Genomic DNA, 23,514 nt, shown 5'->3' with positions numbered 1-23,514 from the left:
GCCTTTTCTCCAACACCAACCTTAACAGTCTTTTCTGCCTCAAATGTTCTGTGACTAACAGACCAATGGAAAAGCAGAATAGCAAAACATGAATTGCATTGTGGGAACAGAATTCATACTTGGAGGGAAGCTGAGAAATGCTACATTGTTTCAATGGTACATGTAGTTAAAAACAACCCTTCAGGGGATAGCAAAGAGCACACTTCCAGCAGTAGTTGCAAATACTAAAAATCACTGAAAATATCTAATTAATGTTAATTGGGAAGTTACTTACAGTTGCTTAAACCCGTTTTGTTATGGCTGTTCACTCACTGACATATAAACCAAAGGAAAGCACAACAAAGAGCTGACTGGAAACACAATCTACAGAGCTGGCACTCTGGTGCTTAAATTAAGTATGCAACATGTTATATTTGGGTTTAAAAACCCTTTAGCACTTGGGTCCTTTTCTACAAGTTGTGATTGCTACCAAATAAACTCAAAAAGAAGAAAACTGCATTTTTACTAACATGTAAGAGAAGAAAGTGTTATAATAAATATAAAAACTGTGCAAAAAGCCTCTAATTAAATCAGGGGAAAAAAATCAGTCATGGTATGGCCACACCTCCAAACTAAAAGAAAATCAACAACTGGTAAGGCATTAGACAGACAGTCTGAAGGCCTGAGCACAAGGACATACAACAGATTACTACCAAATCTCTTTATGATCCCAGTCAATCAGTGACCTTACCTGCTTCTTCTTAAGAGCATCCTGCACATCCACGGTTTTTGATGGTGCTGCAGGCTTATTTGAAGTCTTTAAGCCACCAGAGCTGTAAACCATTTTTGAAAGACTAGTGGAAGGTGGTAAAGTCTGTAAAGAAATTAAAGTACGCATGAGACACATTCATATTCAATCTATTAGAAAGGCTGATCTTACTTTTTAAAAGCTATTTTTAAAGGCATCTGCACTTAAAATGTATATATAGAAAATAAGAAGTCATTTTAGGCTATTATTGATGTCTCCCCTATTTGATGCTTTTTTCCCAGGAGAGTCCAGGCCATTGAAATGGACAAGCAGCATCTTCAGGTCACAAAGTGATAACAGATCTCAATGTCTACAAATTAGCCAATGACATAACATGGTCCCCTGTTCGTACTGCCATATCTACGCCAATGCTAATCTCAGAGCCATGAAGTCCTGCCCACTGTCCTAACCCTAGATACTATCTAGTCCAAGATTTTGTACAGGACCGGACTATGGCATCATTTGCTACTTTGTCCTTTCTCAACTTCCCTTCAGCCATACAAGTTTTCTGATCCCTATTCGGTTTAGTCCTCCCTAATTACTTTCCAAGATCACCCCTATAAGCTCTTCATGAACAGAAGCACTCGCCATGCATTATTTGATCCATGTTTACTTTTCAATTTGGCCACCATGCTCCCTTTAACTTGCTTCTGATGCTCTGTTATCCATCCCATATCCCCAATAATGCAAGCTCCCATACTGCTCCCTATTACAACCACCCAGAAGCAGCTGCTATTGGAAAAAAAGACAAAGCTTCAACAGGAACAAACCCTTAAATGTTCTCACTGACTCTACACAGATACTATAAATCTAAGCAAGCACAGTCCTGCAGAAATATTGGTGCTAGGGACCAATTATTATAAGGCCAGTGGCCTTCAAATGGGTTGTTTACCTTTAAATTAACTTTTAGTATGTCGTAGACAGTGCTATTCTGTGAAAATTGGCAATTGGTCTTAATTTTTTACTATTTGTTTGGCTTTTTGTTTGGCAGGTCTGCGGTTTGGAATTTCAGCAGATACCTGGTTGCTAGGGTCCAAAATCAGGCAGTAGTTTGAATGAAATACAGGAACATGAATTGGAAAAGGCCTCTATAAAAAGGATCAAGTCAACCCCACCCCCCACACGCTGGCATCTTCTTACCTAACTTTCCTATTGTTTGGTGCAGTTCTCTCCTATCAGGAGCACTGGCTTGTGGAAATAACTAAGCAATCTATTTCACTGGGCACTCCCCAGTGAAAAAGACTTTACATGTCCTTTAAACGGTGCACATTCTCAATTTTATGAGAGAAACATTTTGCACTCTCTATTCACTACATATACACACCTGGTTTTCCTCCCCTGAGCTTGGCTGATTTGAGGCCAGGTATGTTGTGTCTGACGGGCTGCTGCTGGTTTGTCCAAGACGCTGCTTTGGGGGTAATTTGTTGAGGACGTAGGAACCCTGGTTAATTGCTTTTGGTATCACCTAAAGATTAAAAATTAAAATAAAAAAAAATGGCAATAAAGAAAGCTGAGCACTTTAATTCCCCCTCTCATCTGAAGGTGGGGTAGAAAAAGAAAAAATAATTTTCTGTGCACACTTTTTGAGGTAAGCATGGGGAGCTGCTAAATGTATTGGATTATATGTGTACATACAAAATGTCCTTGCATGTCCTGATGTTATAACCTTCATACAGCAGAGGCAACACTGGTAGTACAAATGATTCTTTGGCTGCTATATATGTTGGGTAATTTATTTAGGGGGTTTGAATCTGGATATACACTAGGGATCTGGTCAAATCCAAATCCTGCAATTACTGGTGGGCTTCAGCAGAAACTTGAACTGAATTCTGGATTAAGCAGAATGTTAAGTTTTTGCTTGTTCTTTACTTTGTCAGTGAAAACAATAACTGAGAATTAAATGTTCATCTATACATGTTAGCAATATGAAAGAGAAGATATTTGGAAGGTGTGTGTCATAGCTACACAACATGGTGATAAAATAATTCACTGACAGGGAGCTCATCTTGCTGGAGGAGTAGAGCCTGTGCGCTCCTGAGGGGGTTTTCTTTCTCACTTAATAAATCCCACCTGGATTTAGTGCTAGAAAAACAGCAACCAAGATATAAGAGTATAGCTGGTTACACATTTCAATAAACCACTGAGATAATGATTGTGTTACTGGAATTCAATGGAAGTGTTTTGGATAAATATAAAAACAGTGATAACTTTTTAAAGGGGAAAATTGAATATATTTATATCTAAATCTTCATTTATTCTAAACACCTTAAAGGAAAGCTATACCACAAACAATGTAGGTCTCTATAAAAATATATTGCATAAACAAGCTCACATGTAAAACCCTTTATCTAAATAAACCATTTTCATAAAAATATACTTTTTAGTGTGCTTTTGGATACTCCTAAATAGAAAATTGCCATTTTAAGAATTAAGGGCCTCCTCCTGGGATCATAGGATTCACAGTGCACACAAATAAGCCAAGGCACACAAACATGCTATGCCCCATCAGCCAATTAATGGACAGAGTTCGGTCTTTTACTGCCACACTTCTTCCTGTTACAGTTAGAGCTGAATTATTTGTGGTCATGTAATCTTTGATCCACCATTTAGTGATGGGCTGTGTGCTCCCTCAAAGGAAAGGTTGTAAAAGGGCAATATTTATATATATATATATATATATATATATAAATTTGACGAGATTCTTTAATAGGTCACTTAACATAATATAAACTGTTGGTTAAGTATTTATTCTGGGGGTATAGTTTTCCTTTAAGATTTGTGGGAAGTGTTACCTTGTCATGTTAGTCGCTGACAGTAGTACCTTGCAGGTAGCAGTAGTACCTTGTAGGTAAACCATCATATATGCTAGCATGAAATACAAAAGAACTACCTTTTGCAGGTGTCCTTGTCCAGCAGGTGCAATAGGTGTCTGGGTTGTTGATGCAGTTGTTAGATGGTGTTGCTGCGGCTGAGTATGCTGCTGTTCATTGTTCTCTCTGTGCCAAAGAACCCGGATAAACCTGTTGTTTAAAACAGCCTCTGTACTAGATATGGCCCTCCTGGCTTCATCATTGGTCAAGTACTGGATCAGAGCTCCTTCTGGGTCTCCTTGAAATGCAACCTGAAATGTAAACAACGCATAGACTTATAAACACAAATATGACTACTGACAACCACAAGGCTTTATTTTATACAAGTACATAATTTTATTGCCAGAAAAGCGTACCCACACGTCCAAATGCATACACATTAAGATGAGAAAAACTGTGTATAAGGGAATTTAAGAAAGGGGTTAGCTTGTTCTATAAAGAAATCTTTATAAATGCTCTAGCCATAATTGGGTTGGGGGGGGGGGAAGTGCGTAGTTTTTGTATATTGAAATGGTTCGATAAGAGGGCCTGTCCCTACAGCCAAAGCTGGCAGTAGCCATCTAAGTACATACAAAAACCCAGTTTTTTTCACAAACTAACATAAGTGAAATTATACATTTCATATACAGCTATTATCATTAACCTCTGGGTATACAATAGTAAAAATAGCAAGGCTAAAAACCTCAGTCTTACTGAAAATGATGCCTAGAGAATGAAAGCAGAATAACTGTATATTTAGTTAATGTAAAAAAAAAAAATCACTTCATCACAAAAAAAAAACAAAACACCTTGAAAGAAGATTTAAAATGGTCTCTGTTTTAATCCCATCCCATTTCTTTCACAGCAATTTGATATTGTATAAAATGTATAAATCTTATTGGCATACGCTTTGTCTGTTCAGCTAGCTTGAGTTCTTCTGCTGCTATGCTAAAGGAATCCACTCTTATTTGAAAATTTCTTTTCTTGTTATCAATAAATAGCACAGAGAACAAAATGTTTTCACTGCGAAACTAGGTAGATTTTAAAACTGAGCTTGAGCTGTTTCCTCTGCAGAGCTAAGCATTCTTGTCTCAATTAGGCTTCAAATAATGGCACAGGGTGCTTTATCAGCCATATAGCAGAAAACATTAGTAGGCCAAACACCCTTGTCCATGCCCCTTAGGGCTCTGGTACACGGGGAGATTAGTCGCCTGCGACAAATCTCCCTTGTTGCGGGCGACTAATATCCCCGATATGACATCCCACCGGCGATTTACATTTTACTGAAGGCTGATTGCCACACAGTGGTGTCATAAAAAGATAAAGTGAGCAGGTGCAATGGTGCTTATGAAATTACCAGTTTTAAATTAACTGTTGTTAATGGGTAACCTAATTATATTGATTAATGGGGAAAACAAATGTATACCAGTCTAGTATCCTATAGCAAAAAAAAACAGGAACATTAGCCATTTTAACTTCTTTTATACAAGTTCTGAAAGGCTTAATTCTCACTGCAATGGAATGACCATTCATTTAAGATACAGAAAAGTACACAGTTGTGCAGGATTTACTACTCACCTGAATATTAACTATAGTACCAAATTTGCTGAAGTGCTCATTCAGTTTGGTTATATTATTCAGATCCTGAGGAATTTTCCGGACTTCAAGTTTTGTATTAGTGTACTGGATCTTTTTGACAAACCCGGTTTTATTATGATTGTGGTTTCCTTGCCTGAAAATGCAGAGGTAAAAATTACAGTAACCACAGCCTGCATTGGCCTCCATTACGATCTGATCATTGGCCCCGGGTCCAGATCAGCCCAATTTGACCAAGACTGATTTTGTCAAACAAGTGGATTTTTTTGCTTTTATTTTTGAGTCAATGCTTTTATTTTTTTATTTACGTGTGACCAGTTTTAGGCAATTTTAAATCCAATTTAGCCTGTGAGATTTTTAATCTTTTAAGATATAAATGAAGGTAACTAAGGTGGCAATGCAACACCTTGTCCAAATGAAAGTGATGCACAAAAATCACAGCTGGAATGCTCACTCCAATTGATAGATATGCATTAAAAAGTTGCAGTAAGGTCATATGCATTGTTCCTTAACTCTGAAGAATGGCAAACAATATATTCATCTAAATTCAAAGGGAAATTGGCAATATCCAGGAAGATTTGTATTCAGCAATAACAACATTTGGTATGGTTTTAGTGGCTATATCCCTAAACCCTTAAAATATGTATACATAAAAGTAACAGTTCACCTTCACACAACCTGTTTTCATACAGAAACAGTGAAATAAAATGATCTTTTTCAATTGCTTTTTATTTTACCACTTTTCTAAAAATGTATGTTTTAAAAAGGCCTAGACTGTGTGCCAGCATGCATTGTTTCACTTATGGAATAGGAATCTGTAGGTATGTAACCATCTGTACGGATATTATAACTCACTTATGCAGACTTTATCATGGCCCCTTAAATCTGGTTTGAAGTTAAGGATAACGCCTACTTAATTCTAGACCAACTATAAAACTTATGTATTTCAGCATTAACCCATTACTGAAACTCAAAGTGTCACAGCATGGGCTTACTTGTCCATCCACGGTTTCTTTGCAAAGGGCCCGTCCATGTTGCCTGCAGTTCGTTTTCGATCAGGCTCTACAACTACTCTATTATTTACCACACCTACAGTTGAAGGAGGTGGAGGAGGAGGAGGAGGTTCTGTCTGGATCACAATATTAGCAGCTAAATGGAAAGAAGAGGGGAGTATTTACTAAAAAGGATTTAACAATTTAGCTCAATGCATAGGAATAAACAGAAGAAAAGCTGCAACAGGAAAAGTTAATGTGAGCCCAAACTAGACACAGTATCTGCATCTGGTAGCTCACAGCTAATTGACATGGAGCTCCGCTTATCATGTAAAAACACAGGTTCTACTATGGTTTCTTTATCACAAAATCCATTAAAGCCATACTTCAAAGGATAAAAATCATGCCAGTATCCCTTTAAATATTGTAACCCTATAATAACTGTGCTGTGCAAGTAAATAGCAAGAAATTATTGAGCAAGCCATTAGCAAGAGAACGGATTGACATTTAACACATCCTGGTTGCAGTTACAGCTGCAGATACACTTACAGTTATGAGTACAATATAATCTCTAAAAATAGTGTGGTGTATTGCTTGCCAATAATAAAACACATAGGAAAGGTACTATGAATGGGTTATCAGGCAAAACATCATATTTTACTTAATGGAGCAGTGCATTTGGCTAAGTGTCCCAAAGCTAACTACATTTGTCAGAAGCATTTCTTTTGATAATAAGGTATTATATACAGCCAATGCAAAGATTTATTTATTCCAGCCACAGCCTATGGGAAGGTGGAATAGGCTGTTTCCATTGCAGAGTGATACTACTGTACTATCGATGCAACATAAGCTCTAACACTTACAAGGGGATATTTATTGACCTGAATGTCATTACAGGAAACCAAAATAGCTTTGTCATATGATAACATATGATAAGGATTTGTAAAAGTGCATCTAGAAGGACAGGAAATGCAGGCAGTTTGACACTGTGTGCCTACATTTCTGTTGCCTCTATTAAAGTCTGAAGTCAATTCTGTGCAACTTTAGTGAAGAGTAGTAAGTATCATTCTGTGATTAGCATTGGAAAAAAGATGCCCAGGAGTTTATCATTTAGCCATTCATATTTTAGTATTGGAATGAATGCCTTTGAGGCTACAAGTAGCACTGTACTAAGTTTTATGTGGTACGCCATAAGTATCAGTAACCAACATCATTGGAGAATGGGGGTTGAATATAATTCTTCCCGCATACAAAAAAATCTACACCATTTACAACAACACAGAGATTAAAATTCAGCACTATAATTAATGGATGTTTAATGATGTGTGAAATAAATCTAATAAGGATTGTTTATCTAAGCTACAAATTTGATCAAACAGTAGAATCAGTCACATACTTTAGGGCTAGTTAGTAATTAGTTCACAAGTTCCACATATGGGTAGAAATTATGTACTTTATATAATGAACTTCAGTCTAAAGTTTCACAGTCATTATAACAGTAAAGCTTTGGGCCTTTATATTCTTGTTCCTATGGCAGCATTGCTTGCTGTTAGTTTTTGAAAAGCTTTCTAGCCACAGTAACGTAAACTTCCAAAGAGCCATCTTTGCTTCACTTTCCAAACCCAATTTCAAGCAAATGTAGTAAATCTTTGAGAGGCTTATCTTTACTGCTATTCATCATATACTACTATTCATAGTATTTCCTGCCTGAGATTCCTGAACTTTGTATAAAACATTAGAAGTAAGTAGCCACCTACCCCTTGGTGCTGTATCCATGTCACATGATGTTAAACCAATTAAATTTGACCTTTGTGTTGGCTGTCTCTGTAAGAATGTCTGGTACCCAGGTCTACCAGTGTTTGTAAGACTAGGAGCTTCAGGATTGTAGCCATCTGGCTCATAGGTGTCTGCAGAAAATATGAGAATAGATCAGACAGTTTCCTGCACAACTTTATCTGAAGTTTTGCTCACTAAATACAAATATATTTTATTGTGAGATAGTATGTTAGGGCTACAAAGAATTAGAACTAAACTCTCTATCTTATCTGTACACTGAGCATTAGAAATTGTGTTGTTTCCAAGATACTAGGCCAGATTGTAGCCTAATTCAAAACTTTTTCACCCAAACCTCAAATGCTTATAAAAGTCATTACTTTATTTGTAGCCATACAAACTCTTAAAGCAATAGTGACACAACATTTATCAGGACTCATCTCTTTCATAGGCTAGCAGACCCTAAGTTGACTTTCACCCACATTATAGACCTTTCTAGCACCCCACTGTTACAGGCGTTGAGGTTCTGGTGCAAAGACAAAAACATGATAAGGTAAAGGTGCCATAAACAGACTAATCTGGTAGGCTTTCCAGCCTCTTTTCCTAGAGGTTCACCTTACAGAAAGCATTTCATTGATCACACATGGTATCGCTACTTTCTTTTGTTTCAATTATTTGCTCTAATTGTTTGAAAAGCAGGAGGAGGTGTGGCTCCTCATCAGTTCCTCATCTGCCAATGCACCATGAACTACCTACCAACTACAGTGGCTTGCAAAAGTATTCGGCCCCCTTGAACTTTTCCACATTTTGTCACATTACAGCCACAAACATGAATCAATTTAATTGGAATTCCACGTGAAAGACCAATACAAAGTGGTGTACACATGAGAAGTGGAACGAAAATCATACATGGTTCCAAACATTTTTAACAAATAAAGAACTGCAAAGTGGGGTGTGCGTAATTATTCAGCCCCCTTTGGTCTGAGTGCAGTCAGTTGCCCATAGACATTGCCTGATGAGTGCTAATGACTAAATAGAGTGCACCTGTGTGTAATCTAATGTCAGTACAAATACAGCTGCTCTGTGACGGCCTCAGAGGTTGTCTAAGAGAATATTGGGAGCAACAACACCATGAAGTCCAAAGAACACACCAGACAGGTCAGGGATAAAATTATTGAGAAATTTAAAGCAGGCTTAGGCTACAAAAAGATTTCCAAAGCCTTGAACATCCCACGGAGCACTGTTCAAGCGATCATTCAGAAATGGAAGGAGTATGGCACAACTGTAAACCTACCAAGACAAGGCCGTCCACCTAAACTCGCAGGCCAAACAAGGAGAGCGCTGATCAGAAATGCAGCCAAGAGGCCCATGGTGACTCTGGACGAGCTGCAGAGATCTACAGCTCAGGTGGGGGAATCTGTCCATAGGACAACTATTAGTCGTGCACTGCACAAAGTTGGCCTTTATGGAAGAGTGGCAAGAAGAAAGCCATTGTTAACAGAAAACCATAAGAAGTCCCGTTTGCAGTTTGCCACAAGCCATGTGGGGGACACAGCAAACATGTGGAAGAAGGTGCTCTGGTCAGATGAGACCAAAATGGAACTTTTTGGCCAAAATGCAAAACGCTATGTGTGGCGGAAAACTAACACTGCACATCACTCTGAACACACCATCCCCACTGTCAAATATGGTGGTGGCAGCATCATGCTCTGGGGTGCTTCTCTTCAGCAGGGACAGGGAAGCTGGTCAGAATTCATGGGAAGATGGATGGAGCCAAATACAGGGCAAACTTGGAAGAAAACCTCTTGGAGTCTGCAAAAGACTTGAGACTGGGGCGGAGGTTCACCTTCCAGCAGGACAACGACCCTAAGCATAAAGCCAGGGCAACAATGGAATAGTTTAAAACAAAACATATCCATGTGTTAGAATGGCCCAGTCAAAGTCCAGATCTAAATCCAATCGAGAATCTGTGGCAAGATCTGAAAACTGCTGTTCACAAACGCTGTCCATCTAATCTGACTGAGCTGGAGCTGTTTTGCAAAGAAGAATGGGCAAGGATTTCAGTCTCTAGATGTGCAAAGCTGATAGAGACATACCCTAAAAGACTGGCAGCTGTAATTGCAGCAAAAGGTGGTTCTACAAAGTATTGACTCAGGGGGCTGAATAATTACGCACACCCCACTTTGCAGTTATTTATTTGTAAAAAATGTTTGGAATCATGTATGATTTTCGTTCCACTTCTCACGTGTACACCACTTTGTATTGGTCTTTCACGTGGAATTCCAATAAAATTGATTCATGTTTGTGGCTGTAATGTGACAAAATGTGGAAAAGTTCAAGGGGGCCGAATACTTTTGCAAGCCACTGTATATCCATAGGACATATTACATAGTTACATAGGGTTGAAAAAAGACCAGTGTCCATCAAGTTCAACCCATCCAAGTAAACCCAGCACACCTAACCCACACCTACCAATATATACACTCACATACATAAACTATAAATACAACCACTAGTACTAACTGTAGATATTAGTATCAGTGGGCCACCATACACATATTAGTACTACTCTCTAATCTCTTCCCTCCCATCAAATATCAAACCCTACTATACTATAAATGTATGCAGGGTCTCTAACAATCAGCATTTTGACCAGTGTAACAAAAGACAGCTTCAGCCCTTCTTGAAGATCCTGCCAATCTAAAAATGCTCCAGATTTCAAAACGATGCAGACAAGATTGGTGAGATATTTAAGCTTACGTTCTGATACAGAGTACAGTAGATTTGGAGGAGGGATTCGTGGAGGCAGACCCCCTACTATTGGTGCAAGGCTGGGTACGGTATTTGTTGCTAGTCGATCCCGATTGTTTAGAAGGCCTGAATGTGGTAATGGTAGACCTGCAAATTTGAGATAGATTGCATCATAGTAAAGCATCTTTGTGAGATACCAACAAATAGACTAAAGATGGATAAATAAATGTAACGTTTATCTATCAATTTTTTCAGTGAAGTCTGACTCCCAAAAACATTAGTATTAGGTAGCCCTTAAGGCAGGGATCCCCAACCAGTGGCTCATGAGCAACATGTTGCTCACCACCCAATTTGATGTTGCTCCCAGTAGCTCAAAGTAGGTGCCTATTTTTTAATTTTTGGCTTGGAGGTAAGTTTTAGAAGAACAAAGACACAGTTTTACCCTAAGCAGAGCCTCCTTTTTTATGGTTGTGTGGCTCACAAACACTTTTTACATCTGAATGAAGCTCACAAGTAAAAAAAGGTTGGGGATCCCTGCCTTAAGGGATAGATAGACAAACCATGCACGCCGGTTTCCCTATATTTGTACAGGTATGGGATCTCTTATCTGGTTACCAGATATCCAGAAAGCCCTGAATTACGGTAAGGTTATTGACCATAAAGTCTATTTTAAAACAGATTATTAATTTTTTCAAGTTATTTAATAGATTCCAAATTTGTACTAGTAAGGGTCTTATATTAATCCCAGCAGTTATCTATAAAGTCATGGATACAAAACATCATGTGTGATATTGGCCCTAAAGGACACTTAATGCATATACGATTTCCATATGTATGTGGGAGGGGGACATACGGGAGTCATGTAACAAAAGACACTCTGGCTCACTTGTTAACAGTGTGCAAATTTGCACTTGGGCAGTAACCTATAGTAACCAGTAATGGGCCTATGTTAAGCATTCACAAATAAATTTTATGTTTTCTCCTGCACAAGTTTTAACTTGTACATTAGCACATTTAAGGTAAAGAGCATTTTACACCTTATTAATGACTTTAAAAACTGCACATGGAAAATATTTTAGAGAGGGGACTACTTGCCTACTTATATTTGTTGACAGTAATATTTCTGGACATGTAGAATTTCATTAACAACAGCAACCAAAAGTGTGTGTTGATAATGAGAGGGAAGAATGAAGGCTATTTTCTACGCAGTGCACAGTTGGCATAATCTGTTCTGTAGTAGCCATTTGCTAGATGCAGTAAGGTATATTTAATGTATATAGTTTAACTTTAGCCCCCATTCCCCATTTAATTCCCATTCAAAAATGTATACTCATGTGAAAGTGTTTGTTATTAATATGTTTAGTAGAGGCTATTTACTTGGTGCAGGCAGAACAGCTGGTGGAGGGGGCTGGTTGTGTGGCCGTAGGACTGGCATTCTCATGTTGTGAGCAGGGTCAGGGATAGGTGGAAGCAAGATTCCAGGTGGTGGGAGTCCAGGTGGTGGAGGGAAAGGGATCATACTGGGCAAAGACACTTCATCAACAACCAAAGGATCGTTGCCATGGTCATATTGGCATAAATCTCCAAGGACACAAAATCCTCTTTCTGTTAAGAGAAAAAAATTGCAAAATTACACTTTCCAATTTGCAGTTTTTAATGCAAATTGTTCCATGTACAAAGTGATCTAAGCTTCCCCCCCCCCCAAGTAATTCCAGTTTCACCATATAGGTTTCAGTGTATTCACTACTGCAATTTAATGAACATAGTTTACATAAAGCATAGACTTGAACTAAATCAGAATTAGAATTCAAGGGGTTAAATACAGTCTCTTACCATCATAATCCCGGCAGCGCCTTTTAGGGGGTGGGATTCTGCTAAAGGAGTTAGGAGGGTTATGGTTGTTATAGTAATTAGACCAGATCTCTGTGGTGCTCTCTGGGTGGTGAGCAGGTGCAATGACAGTTACAGTGCTGGGGATAGCCTGCCCACCAGAGGAATACTGCTGCTCCGCTGAAATGGCGCTTGACTGGGAGGATGGGGTATATGCAGCCTCTAGCTCCATTCGCTCAGATTCAAACTTCTGCCTCTCTCTGTGCTCTGTGGAGAGACAAACGGAATCAACAAGAAATTTTAAACACAAACAATTTTGTCCAAACATTTTTTAAAAATAGATTTTTTTTAAGGTTACAGCTTCTCACAAATGTAAGAGATGTATAATCGCAGAATAGAGAGTTAAACAGCAGTACTAAACTATGGCATCGACTCTCAAAAAAAAAAATTTTTTGCTCTAATTTGTAGCAAAAATAAAATGTAATTTACAGAGAAATATAATATACTTCATAGCCCAACATAAATGAAGAATCCTGAAGACCACGTGTCCAGGAGTGTACAGCAATACCAATAGATTAGAATTGTGAACTTCTAGTAGACTGTAACCGTAACTTTGTAGATTTATTTTTTTACATTACCTTTTTAGCTCACAATGCCAATCTGGTTGCTAGGGGTTTCTGGCTTAGAAACCAAGTTTAATCTATATGCCAAATCAGTTTTTCCTTAGGTCTGGTTATCACCCCCACCTTGCAATCTAGTATTTGTATTTATTATTTAACATGAATTAAAATTCTTTGACCACAAACAAACAAAAAAAATATATATAAATGAATACAAAGAATTAGCAGTTTTCTACAAAAAAACAAGCAACTGCAAAGTTAACTTTCTTTGACCAAATAAAAGTTCATTTTCAGGTGGATTTCAGTTTTCAATTAAAATGCAAGTACAGGTAAGGGATCAGATATGCAGAAATCTCCGTTTAAAACAACTAATTCACATATTTTAAAATGTTTTTCTTTTTCTCTGTACCTTGTACTTGATAACTTAGATTGAATTAATCCTTATTGGTGGCAAAACCATCACACTGTGTTTATTTAATGTTTATATTATTTTAGTAGACAGATTAGACTTGTAGACAAATTACAGAAAGATCCCAGGTCAGAAAGTATTCTGGATAACAGGTACCAAAGCTGAATCTGGTTTATATAAGCTAATTAAGGTTTGCAGTTTTGTAAAGACATTTCTGTCATCAATAGGTTTTATATTGGAAAGTAAAAGGAAAATCCCATATAAACCTCAACATTTCTCTCTGAAAGAGAACAGCTGGACAACTATCACACAGCAACTGAAGCAGTTATGCAGCTATGCTTTAGGCAAATATCAGCCTTGTCTCAATCTCACCATACACCCTGCTTATTACAAACATTTTTTCAGTACGCATATATGTTTCCCAAGGTGCCCTGAATTCAGGACCCTGAACCAGATATAAAAAAATACCAAATATAGCAGGAGTAACACAATTTCCATGTGTGTTCCCAAAAGCAAAAATACATTACTTCTCCACGCAACCACTTGGGTGACTTGATTCATCTGCACATATGTCCATCCGCAGCTGTTATACCAGTCTTCCATTTGGCATCTGAATACACAAGGGTTCTACTAAACGGCAACCGAGCCAACCGAAGCCACTTAGGTATTTATCTGCTGCCACTGAAAGGACTGCATGCTGCTTAAAATCAGCCACAAAGAATATGAAATAGAAACACACCTAAGAAAATGCACACATTGACTGGAATACACAAGTGAATAAATTAGACGAACAAGGTTATATTTGGCCAAACTCCCTGAGCTGAATCTCTGTGGTTAATTGCTCTATAACGACAAGACCTCCAACCTCTTCTGCTCAGACACAATACACATCTAAAGTAAAGGATGTTTACGGCGAGAAGCAGATATTTTTCCTTAAACGCAATGTTTGACACCATCATCTGCAATGCCAGTATAAGAAATGAATACATAAATGTTTTTGGAGGGGAAGTGGCAGTGTTTGCACGTGAGAACAAATGTGTCAAACCATTATTACAATGCCAGCTTTGTGTATATGTCACACTGACATAACAGCAGGTGTGATTTAGTGACAAAGCGGATCTATATAGATGACAGAAAGAGACTGATGAGGTAAGATAGGGTGTTAGCACACAGAATGACAGCTGTACATGGGTACAAATATTTATAAATATGAAGGGTGAGATACCCATGACCTGGTTAGCCACCACCTTTATACACAGAACCATTCACTGGTAATGGGCACACATATGGGCACAAATGTCATACAATTTATTGGAATGGTGATCTTGCAGAACAGACTTCATATCCTCAGCTTAACTGAATGACACAGCCAGAAATCACTTGAGGAACATTTGCACTGCTAAAAAGCGTTTCTCTAGTATGGAATGTCACAATGTCATCAGTCAGATCGGCAAACCAATTAGGTCTGCAGGCAAATAAACTACAAAGCGAAGTGCAGGGCTCTTAAAAACCTCTAGGTATATGAGTTTTCTTACTGAGCTGCTGGGTAGCTGTCAGATACGAAGGAACAAGGTTGTCTGATGGGTCAGATAAGCAAGCAAGTGATTTTGTGCCAGATTTCTGGCACATTGAAACCTAGGTACACTTTTTTTTGCATTCAAAATCTGATTGGTCTAATAAAATGTTTTGGAAATCAATGCAGACACACACAAAACATTATATAGAATTTTAGTTATAAAATACACACATACTAGTCCAAAACACACGTTTGTTTCAGTGTATATAAATGTATACTGGTTGAATAACAAGTTTATTGGTTGTTTACAGTGCACTGAATCACCAGCTGCATTTTCATCATATACTTTATGATTAAGTTATTTAACAACAAAATTAAAGCAAGCTTTGGAGCACTCATCAAAATGCCTAATGTGCCACAGCCACTAAAAAATGGAAAGCCCAAATCTGTCTCAAGAACAGAGTTGCAAAATACATCTCTCTGCCTAGTTTCCTTAAAGAACGCAGCTGAAATGTTTTTTAACTGGATAATTAACTGGAATAGTTTAGATCAGTGCTGTCCAACTGGCGGCCCGCGGGCCGCATGCGGCCCGCGACCCCCCTCTGTGTGGCCCCCCACCTGTCTGGCTGCTTTGATGGCTTACTCTTGTGTAAGCTTTAAATGGTATCAGTACTGTGATTAACTGGCCCCCTGCATGTTTCTCACCTCAGATTCAGGCTGTAATCAGGCTGTATTGTTTAAATATGTAATCCCCTGTACTGTTCACACCTTTTAATCTCTGCATTGTTCACCCCCTGCAGTGTTCACACCTCAGGCTCAGGCTGTAATCACCCCCATTGTTCCCCTGTTCACACCTCAGGAGCAGTAGAAACCCACAAATAATCCCTGCACACTACAAAAAGAAAATATACTGAGGTGGTACTGCAATTAAAAAGTTTTTTAATATATAGTTATTGTGCAGACTGTAGGAGCAGTGCCAGCATTGTGTCACTGTATGCTGCCTGTGTGTGCCATACACACAGGCATCATAGGGCAAGCAGAGTATGGCACACACAGGCAGGGTAGGGAAGGCAGAGTATGGCACACACAGGCAGAGTATGGCACAAACCAACCAAGAATGGCAAACACAGTGAAAGTATAGCCCACGCAGGCAAGGTAGGGAAGGCAGAGTATGGCACACACAGGCAGGGTAGGGAAGGCAGAGTATGGCACACACAGGCAGGGTAGGGAAGGCAGAGTATGGCACACACAGGCCAAGTATGGCACAAACCAGCCAAGTATGGCACACAGGCAGGGTAGGGAAGGCAGAGTATGGCACACACAGGCAGGGTAGGGCAGGCAGAGTATGGCACACACAGGCCAAGTATGGCACAAACCAGCCAAGTATGGCACACAGGCAGGGTAGGGAAGGCAGAGTATGGCACACACAGGCAGGGTAGGGAAGGCAGAGTATGGCACACACAGGCCAAGTATGGCATAAACCAGCCAAGTATGGCACACAGGCAGGGTAGGGAAGGCAGAGTATGGCACACACAGGCAGGGTAGGGAAGGCAGAGTATGGCACACACAGGTATGGCAGGTTTTTGCTGTACTACAACCATTAATATGGGTATGGCCATGTGATAACATGGGTGTGGTTTCAAGTGGGTGCGGTTTCAAAAAGGGGAGTGGTCAAAACTGGCTTCCATTATCGGCCCTCCACCATGTAGGTCGGAAAAATTCCGGCCCTCGGTACAACAGAAGTTGGACAGCACTGGTTTAGATGAACCATTCAGCTGCATAAATTGCTATAGTCAAGAAGCTCTGCAGTGAAGGGCTCCTAAGACTGGCACAGTCAGAACTGCTCTGCACAGCCACAGTCTAAGCTTAGGGGTCTGCCCTATGGAGCGGATTCTCAACCTGTGGATAAATGCAGGCCAAGAATCCGCCCCTATGTTCCAGAAATCTTGCTGATGTGCTTGTACCCAGAGCCACTGCATTCCCCCTGGTGCAAGCACACGGACTGGAATTCAGCATGAAACAGCATAGTTGAGCCTTTTAGAGATTCGACAGAGCCTTTAATCTAACTTATCATGGCAAATCAGCAGAACAACAGTATTAAAAAATACTGCCTAATCATAAGGTCAGTGTATCCTATCACAGGACAATGAGGGTATCCCCTTAAAAGGTAAAATAAATGTATGAAATAGAAACATAGCTATCCTTACGGGAGGCAGAAGAAGACTGCTGTACAGAATTTCCTTTGGCATTTCCCCGGTTACGGGTGGATTCACGTTCCCTGCTCCTTCCTCTGCTGCGGCTCCGGCTCCGATTAGTAGACTTGGATTTCGTAGGACTTTTACTTCTGCCTCTCCGCCAGTCATACTTGTCTCTGTGTCGATCATATTCCCTATATTTACCATCTTCTCTCTTCTTTTCCCGTATTCTAGGATCATGGACAATTAAGAAGAAAGATTACATAATAATATATGTGCTCTCTGCATACCACAACTACAGCAGGAAACCAATACACATCTGTATACACATACAGAATCTGTCATGGGATACACTGTAAAGCCATTATGAAAACATTACTTCACAAAGAAAGAAGTTTTAATTAACAAAGAGGCCAAAAAAATCCCCTATAACAGACTATTGTGTGATTTGCCACATATATTCTGGCACCCTTGCCGACCCAGTCTGTGGTAGTAGCTGCTCCCTTACTTGTGTACGAGGCACCTGAAGTATCACAAGAGAATGCTGACAGCCATAGTATTATCACCATGTTAGCAAGTCTGTCACTAAAGGCTGTCCAGAGTTTGTATCTCTCAAAACTCTAAATCTGATGTGTTCCCTTCACTGACAAATATATTCATCAACCAACCTGAAGTTAAAGAAGACCTGATCCTGCAAATAAACATTTCGATAATTATGGTATTTGCAGTATGGGCATACCCCAAGTACAGTACAATTTTGCCATATGGATGCTATGCTTCCTACACTATTTAGAGAGGAAATATAATCTTAACACAAATCCTTTCCAACCCTAACCACATAGACAGTGGTGAAAATATTTCTCAATATATAATTTATGCTTTAATATACTGTTACTATAATAAGGTAACGGACGTTCAGGGCTGAATCGTCAGATATGGAGGTAGAAACAATAGGAATTCTACCTATTCAGCCCTCAACATAGATTCTGCTCACCCGCCTTCAATGGCGCCCGGTCAAAATCTTTTAACCTGGCTGATCGACGAGTCGACAGATATCTGCAGACTTTTGCGATATCAGACGCCTTGCCAAACCTGCCATACATGAACCGAATATCGTACGAAGAGAGGTTTTGTACGATATCATCGGTGCGTGTATGGCCAGCTTAAAATTCAGAGACTTATATAGCATAAATGGAATATGATCCCTTACAATTTTTAGAAACAGGAGTACCCCTGATAAGAATATGCCCCACCTTCTTTCACTTGAATCAGACCGATTTCTTGGAGGACTTGGGTGCTTCTTCTTCCTGCTGTCCCTCTCTTCCTCATAGGTTTCCTAGGATATTAAAATATAAAGGTCACCAAGAGTACTTACAAAACAGGCTGAATTCACTTTCAGGTCGGAGAGTGGCTGGGGAAGGGAACTTTCTATACTATAGAAGAAAAAGAGTGTGATCTGGACCCTTATGTCCCGCAGTGACCACAGGGTCTGTTTCCTCTTTAGTCATGCCACTGAAGTCACACCTTCTTCTCACTTCCTATCCATTCAATCAAGTTATTTTTGTTGATTGGTGTTTGTGAATAAGTACTTTATAGGTTGTATTTAGCATAAAATGTTTTACAAGGGTTTTTTTTTTGTTTTTTTTTTTTAAGATGATGGCCTTCTGCTCGGAGAGAATGTTGTTACAGATCCTTTATAAAAGAGATAGCACATGTCAAGAGTGCTAGCTAAATACATGTTTTGCATGGATTTATGCTTAGTTAACATCAAGTACAAGGGCATATTTCATTTACATACTACAAAGCACACACAAAAGGCTATAAATTTTTACCAGAATTACAATTGCAATAGCGGGTACCTGCAAAATAAGTATTTGAGTAATTTGCATGCAAGTTGCACGCAAATGTGGCAACAACAATATTATGCTGTGATTTACTACGGTGAAAAGAGTTTCGCATGCAGTTTTAAGAATCCAAGCAGCAGTATAGTATGATTGACTTGTGCTCTGATAAACTTCAAATGGCTGAGGGCACCTGGGAAAGATCATGGCTGGCCCCATGACAAATTTCATATTTCAAATAAAAATCTTTTGAAAAACAGATTTCAATGCAGGATTCTGCTGTAAAAAAACAATCTTCAATGGAATACTGTCATAGAAGAACATAAATACTGTTCTTTAACATTAATGCTGGCCACTCCTGCAATGATACAGCCTTTGAATTTGAAAGTCAACTGATCTGTTTCAAGCTGGCCACACGAGAAGGGTGAAATTGGCTACAATAGGCTTCAATCCAATCTTTTGCTAGCTGGACTAGCAAGAGATTGCGAGAGTATGTGTGTGTGTACTGTGTCTTAAGACATGAAAATAGGGTCCCTCTGATTGGGCACTTAGCCTCACTGGCCATGTGGTCACACTATACACATGTACTGTTAATCAGAATACACAAATCTTTGTCAACCCCTGCACTGCAAACTAATAAAAAGAAAATCTCACCATTCCAGGAGTTGGCATTGGTCGCTTTTCTGGAACTTCCTCTTTAATTTCTTCTTTCTCTTGTTTTAGATCTGCATTTATTGTTTCTTCGGGAGGAAGATAAACCTTGGTATGCAGGCTGTCAAACATTTTATCCACAAAACCATTTGTTTCTGAAAGAAAATATAATCATTTCAATGAGCTAAAAATGCTTTACCTTATTCAGGAACAGATTTATCATACTGTGACATTACAGCTCAATATCATTCCTATAGGATTTTTAAAAGCGTATTTATAAATGGGTGAAAGTTAAAGGTCACCATTTGTTAAATACGCTTCTAAAAAAACCCATTCGAATGAACAGAATGTGGGCAAATGTTTCGGTGGTGAGCTCTAATCTCACATTTAGGTCTCACGTTAAAATGGGTTGTTTTTCTTTGAGTTAACTTTTAGTATGATATAGAGAGTAATATTCAGAGAAAATCTGTAAATTGCTGCATGTGATCTTGTAAATTAATAGTCCAAGTATGAAGGAATATTAGAAAGGACATGTTTGGTGTGGTGTTTTTGAAAATCACCTAGTTGATAACAAACCACGCTGGTTGTTGATTAATAATATACGGTGCCTGCTTTCAGTTTGGGCTAAAAGGGATTGTTACTTTTGTTAAATTAACAAAAAAAAAAACATAGTTATTAAAGATTATATGCTCTCTGTGTTATATCCAGTCTGTGTTACCCAAGTACAGAAACCAAATAGGATGTGGAAAACCAATCACAGTTCCCTTTCAAGTCCACCTAGCTGCAGATTGTCTGGAATCCTATAGTGCAAAGTGCCCAACCTGGGAAAGCAGCCAGCAACAAGGGGAAAGTCTAGCTGGTGCTAGCAAGGTTATTTTCAGGCACTTTTATGAAATTACCGGTAGTAAAAAATGCAAGATTCATTCCCGATACCAACGTACAGGACTACATTGTGGTGGCCTGTGGGAAACGTGAATTACTGCAAAGGTTTGTGGAAGAGTAGGATAAATCATGGGTTATTAGAAATGGCTGGCTGATATATGCACATAAAAATGCTTTCATTTTCTACAGGTGTTTTTTTGCCACATTACAATTATGGTAAAAAAGGCCACTGGGGATAAGTGGCAATTCATGTTCAGATTTTATTCTTCTTCCGAAGAAAGTTCGGATATTGATCATACCTTTAAAACTAACATTCAGACAAATTGTAGGATTGAGCCCTAAAAATAACAAATTGGGGGATACTCTGAACATGAAATAAGGCAGACACCAATCGTACGAAAGTGACTTCCTGGAAATGCATTGTAGGTCCCCCAAGGATATTTTCAGATACATAATACATGTGCAGATTTTATAGCTATCCAACTTAAATTTTCTAACCTGTCTGATCAACAAAACGACCAATAGCCATGGTATGAAAATTATCGGGATGATAATTCGTAGCCCACACATGCTACATTTTGCACGATTTTATCTGTGTGTGGCCAGCTTTATCCCTTAAGTAATCTGGTTAATTTCGTTGATATATTAACTGTTACTATTTCATTGCTTTATAAATTAGGCACTCAATGCGGACACTGAAAACATTCTATGTTCTTTACTGTGTTAGGTTAAAAAGCTTAAATGGAATCCATTTTAAATGCCATTGCACAAGGCTAGACAAACACATAAGAGAGAATGCAGCAATTCTATAAAGGACCAGAATCATCCCTTTATAGGAATTTTGTAGTGCCTGGTACCTGCAAAAAGAAATATGTTTTAAATTGGACCCCAAAACAGAATGGTGCTGACTATGAATATTACCTTTCTGCAAAAAAACATCCAGCTGGTCAGCACAGATTGCTTTTAGCTCCTTCTCAGATTTATCCTTCTTGACCAGAGCAATAACATAGTTCGCTAGTGCCATAGGGTCTGCATCACATCTGTTAGACAAAGAAAACAAACACCTTGTTAGCGCGGAGATAAAAGATTATTTAGGAATAATTAGAAGATATTCTTAGCTACCCTTATTTAAATGTATCTGCATAGAAGTCATTTCCATCAAATACCTACAACACTGCATTTGGAACATGGTAAAGATGCCCACCCTTCAGCTCTACAGCACTGCTTTAAAGACATTAGCGGGATAAAAGGGACCTACCAAGGAGGGGGAGTATAATCTCCATTATTAAAAATCACCACAAATAAATGTGGTAGGTGAGATTCCCAATGTACCCTCTGGAGAACCCGGTTATACTTGGCAAGGAAAGCAATAATAATAAAATGCTGGTCCACTAACGCCCCAACACTACAAGAATGTCTTAGCCTAATCTGCTCTATATTACCTCTGATTCAACTGACCTACATGACATGGGGATGTCCACTAAAATATGAAAAAAACAGGGAAAACTGGACAGACACTGTTTCGCGAACAAATGATTTATTGCATGTATTGTTTAATATACGGATCAACTTACATACAAGGTTAAATCAACATGCAGGATGTAAAGGTGGCCATACACGAGCAGATCCGCTCGCTTGGCGATGTCGCCAAGCGAGCGGATCTTCCCCCGATATCCCCACCTACGGGTGGGCGATATCGGGGACCATTTAGGTAAAAAAAATAATAATCCGATCGTTTGGCCCTGGGGCCAGACGATCGGATTATGTGGGCGGCAATGGGGCAGGCGGATCGGGGACCGCATCAACGAGCCGATGCGGTCCCCGATCCGACCAGATTTTCTAACCTGGCCGATCGAGATCTGGCCAATTTCAGGCCAGATATCGGTCGGCCAGGCCGCTCTGCTCTCCCCATACACGGGCCGATTAGCTGCCGAATCGGTCCAAGGGACCGATATCGGCAGCTATAGTCGGCCCGTGTATGGCCAGCTTAAGACCTTTATGTAAACGGTGCATTGTTTTAAGATATCACTGCTATCGCTAATTATGCTGCACAAGTCTTTTCAGTACCTGTGATGATGCTCACCTAAACCCCTAATACCCCTTTCCCCTTGTTATGTGTTCTTTAAAACCTAAATAAAATTACCACAGATGAAATTAAAAGACAAGAAAAGTCTATTAAAGATCTTAACTCATTGGACAGGCTCTGCAGTGCTGTACAATCCATTCTGTGTGTAACTGTTTAGCTGATTAAACCCCTATGTTTAAAACTTGGTTCACCTTTATGGTAACTTTTAATATATAACAATGTTTGATTCCAATCAACTTTGCAATTGCTGTTCATTTTTATTTTTGTTTTAATTTTTGAATGATTTTCCTTCCATTTACATCTTTACAGCTTTCAAATAGGGGCTATGACAACAAGAGCTAAAATTCTATTGCTCTCTCATTCAAACCACTGCCTGGTTGCTAAGGTAAGCAAGACCAGCTACCACTGCCTGGTTGCTAAGGTAAGCAAGCAACCAGATAGCTGCTGAAAGAACTGATAAACATAATACTAAATAACTGATCACAGATAAACTATACAGGTATGGAACCAGTTATCCAGAATGTTTGGGACATGGGGTTTTCCAGATAATGGGTCTTTCCGTAGTTCGGATCTCCTACCTTAAATCTGCTAAAATAAATATTTATTTAATTAAACCCAATAGGATTGTTTTGGCTCCAATAAGGATTAATTATATCTTAGTTGGGATCAAGTACAAGGTACTGTTTTATTATTACAGAGAAAAAGGAAATCATTTTTAAAAATGTGAATTATTTGA

At 39.0% G+C, this 23,514-nt stretch overlaps 1 protein-coding gene across 1 annotated transcript in view; it reads right to left on the bottom strand.

Moving 5' to 3' along the window:
• The window catches only part of rbm27 (RNA binding motif protein 27), a 44,008-nt gene that overhangs the window by 13,176 nt on the left and 7,318 nt on the right, over nucleotides 1-23,514 (bottom strand). Inside the window, exons 2-14 of the mRNA XM_002935266.5 lie at nucleotides 21,614-21,732; nucleotides 19,814-19,965; nucleotides 18,572-18,654; nucleotides 17,331-17,548; nucleotides 12,582-12,845; nucleotides 12,126-12,353; nucleotides 10,758-10,895; nucleotides 7,982-8,131; nucleotides 6,228-6,381; nucleotides 5,215-5,368; nucleotides 3,678-3,908; nucleotides 2,112-2,252; nucleotides 731-853 (exon numbers count right to left, since the gene is read on the bottom strand). Of these exons, the coding sequence (XP_002935312.3) occupies nucleotides 731-853; nucleotides 2,112-2,252; nucleotides 3,678-3,908; nucleotides 5,215-5,368; nucleotides 6,228-6,381; nucleotides 7,982-8,131; nucleotides 10,758-10,895; nucleotides 12,126-12,353; nucleotides 12,582-12,845; nucleotides 17,331-17,548; nucleotides 18,572-18,654; nucleotides 19,814-19,965; nucleotides 21,614-21,732 (2,155 nt within the window). The remainder of the gene's footprint in view (nucleotides 1-730; nucleotides 854-2,111; nucleotides 2,253-3,677; nucleotides 3,909-5,214; nucleotides 5,369-6,227; nucleotides 6,382-7,981; nucleotides 8,132-10,757; nucleotides 10,896-12,125; nucleotides 12,354-12,581; nucleotides 12,846-17,330; nucleotides 17,549-18,571; nucleotides 18,655-19,813; nucleotides 19,966-21,613; nucleotides 21,733-23,514) is intronic.

The sequence above is a fragment of the Xenopus tropicalis genome, chromosome 3, assembly GCF_000004195.4.
Source record: "Xenopus tropicalis strain Nigerian chromosome 3, UCB_Xtro_10.0, whole genome shotgun sequence".
In the NCBI taxonomy this organism is placed as follows: Eukaryota; Metazoa; Chordata; class Amphibia; order Anura; family Pipidae; genus Xenopus; species Xenopus tropicalis.
This window is presented reverse-complemented; position numbering and strand designations above follow the sequence as displayed.